The 9468-nt window shown below is 52.0% G+C and overlaps 3 protein-coding genes across 3 annotated transcripts, besides 3 other annotated features; all 3 read right to left on the minus strand.

The window, feature by feature from the left end:
• Window positions 1-14: 14 nt before the first annotated feature.
• On the minus strand, window positions 15-2858 carry Tco025E_07157 (uncharacterized protein; the record flags this gene model as incomplete). Its single annotated transcript, XM_029374024.1, has 1 exon — window positions 15-2858. One exon carries the CDS (start codon window positions 2856-2858, stop codon window positions 15-17), a length of 2844 nt encoding a protein of 947 aa, XP_029225930.1.
• Window positions 2859-2954: 96 nt separating this feature from the next.
• Window positions 2955-2992: a microsatellite.
• Window positions 2993-3909: 917 nt separating this feature from the next.
• Window positions 3910-3937: a microsatellite.
• A 20-nt stretch (window positions 3938-3957) lies between these two features.
• Tco025E_07158 (uncharacterized protein) lies at window positions 3958-5841 on the minus strand (the record flags this gene model as incomplete). Its single annotated transcript, XM_029374025.1, has 1 exon — window positions 3958-5841. The coding sequence occupies one exon, from the start codon at window positions 5839-5841 to the stop codon at window positions 3958-3960; it is 1884 nt and encodes a 627-aa protein (XP_029225931.1).
• Window positions 5842-6323: 482 nt separating this feature from the next.
• Window positions 6324-6350: a microsatellite.
• A 1324-nt stretch (window positions 6351-7674) lies between these two features.
• Tco025E_07159 (uncharacterized protein) lies at window positions 7675-9468 on the minus strand (the record flags this gene model as incomplete). The annotated part of the gene is made up of 1 exon (XM_029374026.1): window positions 7675-9468. A coding segment is annotated over one exon (1794 nt), but the record flags the coding sequence as incomplete, so codon positions are not given.

Genomic DNA, 9468 nt, shown 5'->3' on the forward strand with positions numbered 1-9468 from the left:
CAATAATGACATAACTATGACAAACTGGGGAACTTCGCTCGCAACTCCTCGCGCACCTCAGCCAGCATTTTATTTGCATCCGACAGTAGCTTTGCCTGCTCCTCCACGTACCGCTCAAGCCGGTTGCGCCTCTCAGGGTTGTCTTCAAGCCGGAGACGCTCGACGGCCTCCTTGTTCGCCGACTCCACATACTTTACAAACCGCATCACTGACCCACTGCGAAGCGGATAGTTGTACGAAGAATGCATCTTATCATGCAACTCAATGAGCTTTTCAACGACTTCAGGGTCGCCGTTCTCCTCTTCTGCCATGGAAAGATGCAAGAGGAAGCATGTGTTACAAGGGCCACCCAACACGAGGTGAAACAGCATACTGTACTCGTTCTTATGTCGCGCAAGAGCCTTCTCAAACGGCACGGGATCACCTCCAGCTGAGGCCACCACGAGTGAGGAAAGAACCACATCACACGTCTTTTCACCGGCCTCATTTGTGACAATACGGCATTGCCGAGAGAGAATAAAGGCAACTGCCATACCTTCTGTTGTCGAAAGTACGGGATCGGCATTGGCGCGGCGGAGAGCGCTGCTCATAACTTCTTCAAACTCCGCATCCGAAGTAACTTTGCCATAGTAAAGGTGTGGAATGCGAGGACCATAAATAGGGGATGGGTGCACCACCAACTTCTCAAAACAGCTGTTATTATCAACAAATAGATCTCGCACCTTATCCTTGTGGATGAACCCAAAAGCTGCTGTGAGCTCAGCTGTACCCTCAGTCAGGTTTCGATTATTCCTCAACACACCACTCACAATGCGCATAAGACCAGACCAGACTGGGGAATTAAACACGGCTCCCGTCTTTGGTGCCTCTACGGATATGATGGAAGCATTGTGTCCATCGCAGACAGAATCCCTGATATCATTAAAGAGGCTCGAGCGGTACGAGATGTTATATGGATTGCAGAAGACCACTGCGGTGGCCTCATGTTGTTTCCCTCGGTATGTGAAACTATTTCCTTCTGCGGAAATGTAATTCGATTCTTGCGGTCCACTCTTCAAAAGCACAAGTGTCTTGATCGCATTGGGGGTCCTGTGTTCCCTTGTTTCCTGTTGCTGTTTCTCCTGGCGTGCCTCACTTCGTTGTTGCCGCTTTTGCTTCGCTGCATCATGTGAAGGTTGTCGCCGTGATTCTTCTTCTTGGGCTTTTTCACGTTTAGTGTGTTCCACGGTCTCTTCCTTGGGGCGAGCAGCGCCGCTGTGGGGGGTTTTCTCCTCCACGTTGTGGGAGACGCGTCGCAGGGTGTGGTCTCGCGACGTTACCAGCGTGTCCGACATGTTGTCCTTCATCACCCCCACCTCCAGATCCGGTGGCTGCTCCGGGATGGCGCGCATGAGAGACCCGCGGCGCGAGGTCGGGCGTGCGCGGCCGCAGGCAGACGCCACCAGCCTCGGTTTTGGCTCCGAAACCCCCACTGCCTCTGCGTTTGTGGCAAGTCCTTTGACGCGCTCCTCTTCGCGCTGCTCCTCGTGCCTTCGTGCATCCTCAAAGCGTCTTCGCTCCTCGGCCTTCCGGTGCAACCGCTCTTGCTCATTTTTATTCTTCAATTCCTCGTCGAAACGTTTCTGCTCCTCCTGACGCCGCGTTTTCTCATCGGGTTCGATGGCTTGTGGCGCACTGTTTTTTTGCTCTTCAACGCTCGTCGGTTTATCTCCCTCACTCTGCCCATGGAGCGATTTAGTGATATCAGCTGGCTTGCCGAACTCCGTCGGATGACGCCCACCCACACTCACTTGCGGCGCGGCCGACTGCCTGTGTTGGGCAAGTTCAGCGGCAAGGGCGTCTTGCACCTCGTCGCCCTGAGGGAACTCTGCAATCGACATAATTGTATGGGCGCTGCGCGGACGACCAAGGCTAGAAGAGCGACGCCGCGAAGAGACGCGGGAGGAGCGTGAATGCAGTCCCAGTTGGTCATCATCTTCCGTTCCTGCCGAATACCCACTGACGTCTGGACCAGAGCCGTAAAAGACGGCGGAGCCCATGTCAGCGAGGCTCTCGCCCCCACCAAAGGCATTTCCAGTACGCGGCGGCTCTTGCGTCTCCATGCCAATAGAACTGGAATAAGGAATATTTTGCGATACTTCTTTCTCGGATCCTTTAGTCTTTTGATCGTCAGGCCCGTACCTTGCATCAGCACCATTTCCTACTGGGCTCTGCGGTCGCCTCGGGCTTGTTCCCTCATTGCGCCGGTTGGAGACAGCTCGCACACCAACCTCAGTGGCTTGCGGATCCCTGGGGAGGCCACTGGTGTCGATTGGCGCGGCTCGTGCTGGTTCACGCCAGTCAATTGCGGCGTCATTGTTTTCAAACTCGTAGCTGCCCCATCTGAGGCTGTACTGGGAGGGGCGACGGTTGAAGCTGCTCTGCGACATAAGCTGGGACCGGTCACGTCGACTGGAGAAGAGTTTGAGCACCATCGGTGGCGGCTCTTCCGGACCGCGCATTGACCCCCCAGCACCCATCATGCCACCAAAGCCACCCGCGGAGTTCATTCCGTAACTCCCAAAGCCCCCTCCACCCAACCCGCTCTTGGGTGGGAAGGCACTGCCCCCTCCCGCGGCACCTTGCACAAAACCAGCATCGTTGCCGCCTTGCTGAAACTCGTCCCGGTTTGTATATTGTTCAACGTTTCTTTCAGGATTTCCCTTTGCGCCCTGGCCCACATAAGAAAGTTCTGCACCAAAACCCCCGCCAAAGCTGTTTGGGGTCTGAGTGTATTCAGCACCGTAAGGTTGCTGGGGTACTTGCGTGTACGGCGGAGCGACCCCACCCATCCATGGGGCAGGTTGAAGGCCGTACATTCCCTGCGTGCAGCGGTAACTTTCTTTTCACAGATTGGTTACGGCAACTGTGTCACTCAGTCCTCCTATTCGGGGCGTGCTTGGCCGGTTTAGCCCTTCTTTCTTTATTTCTTTCTTTCTTTCCTTGCTTCCTTCCATCCCGAAACATGCAAGAGGAAAGAACACAACGGGGCAGGGGAGGGCGCAACGGTGAAGGCAGAGTGGAGGCAATGAGGGCGAGGCAGCAGACGTATCCCCATTTCTCGTTTGACGCGCTGCCAACACTTAACAGCGGCGCAGCGTAATAATAACACTTCTTACAACAATATATAAATGTTTAAAATAAAGGGTAACAGCGGGAGGCGTGGACCCCCCTCCAAAGAGAAGTCAGCAAAAGTGAACCTACTCGACAGACCTCGCCGCTGACGAAACAGCACAGGTGGATTGTACATAATGGTGGGGGTTTCTCCTGCCCCTCAACTCGCACTCAAGCGCGTGAAGAGCCGTGGCACGAGGCCAGACGAGTGCAAGCGCGTTTAGTGAGTCAAGCCGACAGGAAGGGGGTGAAAAAGTTACAAGGGGGACACAGCGCCACATGTACGCAGAGACGCACGCACACAAAGGCAGGTAGATATAGATAAGTAGACCAAGAGCAGACCGTCAAGGTAAAAAAGTAAAGTAAAACAAAAACAAAAACGAGACTTTATCCATAACACAATAGTGATTTTCATAACAAATGGGCTTGTGCAAATTAAACGGAGAACGACGAGGAAATCCATCCCGGCGTGCACACCCACTTACACTCCATCCTACTAACTACACATAAAACACAGGACCAAAAAAAACACACACACACAAAACAGCGAAAAAAAAAGGGTAGGGGAAAAAAAAAACGACAAACGCCAAAAAGAAAATGTGCTGAAATGAGGTTACTGAGCCGCCAAGTAAGCATCCATTAATGAGGGCAAGCCAGCTCCCCGTAGTTATCTCATCCCAGAGACAATCCAGTAGAGAAAAATATCAATACATATATCTTCGAGAGTACAAAATCATTTCACACCCTCGTGTTACCTTTTTTTTTTTTTTGCTTTTCGTTTTTTCATATTTCAGAGGGGTTTTGCTACTTGTGAGGGCGCACTTTTTCCAGTAACGCATCCAAGGATCTTTTGAGTACCACGCGATTCTCGATGTAGATTTCAGTGCTTTTCTTCTCGGCTGGATTGCTAATCTTCATTAGGCGTGCTTCTGCCCTTTCAATCGCTTCATCTAAGGTCTTCATGAGTGCTCGTGCGCCCCCATATCGCGGGAGACAATGCTTCACGCCCATAAGTGAGCTCTGCAGCTCGAACCCTTCGGCTGCCCGCATGTCTTTTGCATGAGTCACATAAACGCTAAGTGTATGGCAAGCACCATAAATACTCTCATCCAAGACGGCTTGTGGCTCCTCGCTTGATGATTGCAGGGCAAGCAGCAAGTGTTTCACCGCCTCCCCAGCAGAAATAATCTGCAGTGAACTTACTATTACATCTCCGTCATCATCTGTCACTCCCATCAGACGCTTATTGAGCAGTAATGACAACACAATATAGGTGCCTTCAGAACACTGAGACTCCTTGTAGTTCTCTTCCACATCACGCAAAATGGAGACGAAGGTGCTGCTATCTGGAATATTGCGATATTCCAATCCCACAAAGCGTATGCCAAAAAGTGGAGAGGGGCGGACGGACAAAGTCCCGAATTCTGGATGCTTCCTCAGCAAATCCGCCATCTGCTGCTGTTTCACTGCAGCAAAAGCACAAGCAAGTTTGGTGTGATTGACGCTACTTCTCGCCTCCTCAATAACCTCATCAATAAGACCAATCAGAAATTCCTTTAAAATGCACCAAGAGGGTGAGCCGAGGCCTGGCGTCTGCCCCGCCAGGCCCGACCCTTCAGAACAAATAACTGAAGTGGAGTGCCCGGAAATAAACAGCCTCCTCACCTTTTTTAACTCCACCGAGTCCGTTGAGGTGGAGCCGTTCTGATGCGTGACGATCTCATCTGGAGTAATCAAGGTGTCTGGAGCCCCCACCACTTCGATGCTATGCCCATCTTCATTAACCCTTACAAGTGGATCCAGCAGAGATGAACTTGTTTCGTCGTCTTCCTCATCGGCACCGTCCTCTGCTGGCGAAGGCTCCATCACAAGAAGGGTACGCACGCGGCTCTTCTCACGCACTTCTGTGACTGGTTTTGCAGGAGACTCATCGGGTGATTTGCTCCGCAGTTCATCGTGACTTGACCATTTTGAGTCCGTCCGCTTGAACAGGGGCCGCTGCACCTCCTCCTTCCCATCCGATTCAACCTCAACTGTCACCGAACCTGCACGATGACGATTCACGCGGCCCCACTCTTTTCCAGTCGGCTTTATGAAGCTGCTTGTGTGACTCAGAATGCCACGAGGAACTGGCCTAGAGAAGCTGCTTGTGTGGCTCAGTATACCTTTCGGAGGGCCAGCGTTGACTCCGTTAAAAGAATTTTGTCGTGCTGGGGACTTCTCTACAAAAAAGACTTGACGTTTTAACGACTTCGGAGGTGATGACTGAACGGGCGCCTCTTGCGGTGCATGCTCATCCCCATAGACGGCACAAAAATTCTGTATTCCGGAGACATAGTTGTCAAGCATAGATGCTCCGCTCTCCCCAGGCGATGCAGAAGGTAGTGGGTAGTCCGAGGACACACTTGCCATCGGGGAGTGGGGGCCTCCGTTCTCGTAGTTCCCTCCTGAAAACAAAAAGGTTTGCATATTTTGTTCATCAGCATGCGACACGGGAGCATGATAGGGGACTAAATCCCTTACTTTCCAACCGTGTCCCTCGTGGGCGCGGAGGCGCGTGGAGTGCGCATCCCCTCCTCTTATAGTGGGGCATGAAGAAGCTCGTCCGGGCTGCCGCCCACCCCTCATTTTTGCTAGATCCATCTCTTGCGACGATCTCATGCCATCGGCCGAATATGAGGAGCCCATCCTTGCTTTGTTCCCTACAAACAAAAATAAAACAGCGACCCAAAGCCGTTTTAAACAACAAATTACGTGTGAACTCCCAACCGCCCCCCCCCCACCACGCACACACGCTCAGGCTCACTGTTGCTATACCCGAGATCTACCAAAGAGACGGAGTGAATAAAAAGAAAGAAAGAAAAAAAAGGTATTGGTATGCATTGGCCCTGGCCCGTGGACGTTGGACTGCCAGCCACCGCCACCCCAACCTGCAGCCCGGCTCCAGGAAACCCCATGGCCGAACCCCTCGACAGCAGCAAGCTATGCCTGATCATGCCCCTATTAAGGAGCATCGCCCGAGAAAGAAGAGACAATAAATGCACCCGCTTCAGTCCAACTAACTGCATCACCAGCCAGCTTTTTCACCACAAAACGCAGAGGCGCAAATAAGCAAATAATACAACTATCCTTTGTGTTTCTGCTTAATTTGTAGTGATGCCACAGGACACTGCGTGTGTGTATGTGTGTGTGTGTGTCCCGGAACGACTCTCCAGAGGGCAGCAATTACTCCGAAAACAAAGGACATATCGAACAAAAAAAACACAAATGATTAGAAAGGGTTCTAGGCAAGAACGGGGAAAAACCGCAGATATACACCACGGAATAACGTTTTGTAAAAGTGACGGAGGGAGAAACAACCGTGATCGGGGGAGAAAAAAAACAAGAAGAAAAACAAAGAGGGGTGGTTCAGACAGCAGCAGCGCCACGCTGCACGCAGAGAAGAGGTATAAAAGTGGAAAATAGTTTCGCTGCTTCGTCTTCCCAGCTGAGACGGAGCAGAGGGCACTGAGTAAGTGAGTGGGTGGAAGGAATTTGTATCCCCTGCGCTCCCCAAGAAGAGAAGGGGGGAAAAAAAGTATCTAAGAAAGCATTTCTCCCACGATCGCTCTCGCCGTCCTCTACGCCTCACGGCTGCCTGGGCTTTGTACCCTACGTTCAGGTCCAACCAGGCCAGAAAGCACCTCCCCATCAATGCTCCCACCCACGCCAGAATTTAGGCAGCGCTCCGCCCCGTTTAGTCTAAAAAAAAACATAAATGCAAAAAAAGAAAAGAGTGACAAAATACATAAGACTACTCCCACTTACACAGCTTCTCTCCCCCCTACCCCTACAAAAACATATGCATGCACATACCAAATCCCCAACTACGCACTAATACATCGACCGAGAGTACTCTACCTCCACTCACGTTTTTGGTGAGCTTGCGAGAGCAACGACCCTGACTTACGAATACACGCTTAAAGTATCTCATACCAGTTTTCCTTTCTCAATCATTGCTGTAGCGATCGCACAAATGACAAGTTTTGAAAACCCAGCCCAACCCACTTCGTCCCGTGCAGGAGCCGATTTAAAAAGCCACTTCCACCACCTCCTTTTCGTCAACAATTCACAATTATGGCATGAAAGCTTCGCCTCGGTCTCTGCATTGGGTAATAAGTTAATAATCGTACGCCATCATAATGCTAACTGACATTTTCCGCTACATTTCTTTCTTTCTTTCTAGGGAAAAATAAACGATAAGCCATTCCGTTTCGCATGCCTCTTTGCTTGCGTTAAAGGGAGATAAAGTAAAAAAAAAAAAAAGAAGGGGGTCACACGCATAAGTTACTCCTCCGCCCTTACGAGCTAACTACGGACGTTACGACCGACATCCCCGCAAGCAGGTTTCTTCCGACTGCTCTCAGCGTCTCCACTGCGCCTGACCGTCACCGCTTTTGAACTATGGGAAGCCCGCCCCTCGCCGCCGCGAATGTGTCCAATAATTGGTAGAAAGCGCTTCTCTCCCTTCAATTGCCTCATCTAAGTTTGCGCAAAGGCGACCGGGGCAACTCTTTTCCTTTTATGCACGCCGCCCCCACGCTTCCCGGAGCTGCCTGCCTTTGCACTGAGTAAAGCCATCAGGGAAGGGGAAAGCATCCCAGCCCGTATGTGATTCGTCGGCGTCATACCCGTGTTGCTCAGCAGCCTCCCAGCCTCGTGCACGAGTTCCCATAGGTGCTTAATGTCAGCGTCGTCTGTGGCTGGCATCGCCATCTTCTTCCTCGACCTCTCAATCCCCCGCAATAGTTTCCGTGCCTTCAAGTAATACCGTCCCACGTCGTATACAAACGGTTTGTCGTTTACCACTTGCTGGAGCCTCAGGGCGTAGTCAAAGTAGTCCTTTGACAAGTTGTTGCTGGTGCGCTGTTCCACGCACGTCACGTGCGTTGTCGCGGCGGCACCACCGAAGGCAGCAGCAAAAAACACCTGCAACGGTGCCGCAGTTGATCGCCCTATACTAACGAACAGCATAGGATCCTTCGTTATCGCCATGGTGAGGCTTGTTAGAACAGTCTCTGGGATATTTGTTTCAGGGTCCAAACGACACGAACGTTCACTTACAAGGAGGGTGCCCACAACCATATTTTCCGGGTGACAGCGCAGACGACGTCGCATCCTGCTCGCAATGTTAGCCAAACACTCCTCTGACGAAATCTCATGCCACGAAAGATCCATAAGAAGCGGCCCACAAAGAGCGAGGTATCCGCTTCTTATAGGCACTACATGCTCATTTTCGTTTACATTTTGAAGCATATCCACGGCGGAGCTTGGGGTCGTTACTGCAGCCAAAGAAAGCCAAATCGTGCAGTTTGTTTGATCTTCCACCTCACCTTCTCGGAAACGCCTTAGCAAGGCCTTGAGGAACTCACGGATGAGCATCACGGAAGTTGAAGGGCAACCTGGGGCGTAGGTGGACAACAGGAATGATCGCTGACCACAATGCACGCGATTTAAAAGAGAAGTAAGCGCCTGCGAGGTCCCCACATCGGCAGAAGAGATCACTTCGTCCATGTGGTAACTCGCCTCTAGTGCCACAAAAGAACCGTTGCTAAGCGGTTCATGGTCAACGATGGAAACGGCACTCGTTTCAGTCAGAGGCGTCATTGGCGACTGCTCCCTCGAACAGCCCTTGTCCCCGCTTTCTGGGGAAGAAATAAAAGCGACGGCGTTGACGCCATAGGCCCTCTCGTCGTGATGCTTCCTTCGAAGGTTGTAGCGTGCCAACCTCTTCTTTACAAAACTTACTTTTTTCCAATTTCCCTCATCGTGAGTCGGCAATATTGACGGCAGCCCCACCCTCCGTGGGGGCTGCTCGGCCAAGTTCTTACGCGAAGGCGCCGAACATGGACAAGTCGCCAGCTCCAATCCACAGCGGCTTTCCGGACTTTTCTGTTGAGCTCTCTCGCGACTCACAAGCTGATTCCCTAGTTCGTTTTCGCTGCCCCCCGCCGCCGCCGCCGCCGCCGTCGTCCTCTCCTTGCATTCCCGAAGACACTGGTTTCCGGAAGGCGAGAGTGACAACTCGGCTGCAAGAGGACTGGGGTTCGCCTTTCGAATGTCAAACACAGAACCCCTCGTACTTTTTTGCGCGGGGCCGTCAGGCACAAGTGGCTTTAACTTCCCACCGTCAGCAACGGCAGCAAAAAGCCCGTACTCGTCCAATACGTCGTGATTCTCGGAGTCTGAGGCGTCGCAAACTGTCTGCTCTCCGTCCGGGAGAGAGGGACCATCCCAGCACGGTGGGCTGATAAAACACATGGACATCAAGAATTC

Source organism: Trypanosoma conorhini, assembly GCF_003719485.1.
Source record: "Trypanosoma conorhini strain 025E chromosome Unknown Tco_14.4_contig_00531, whole genome shotgun sequence".
Classification (NCBI taxonomy): Eukaryota; Euglenozoa; class Kinetoplastea; order Trypanosomatida; family Trypanosomatidae; genus Trypanosoma; species Trypanosoma conorhini.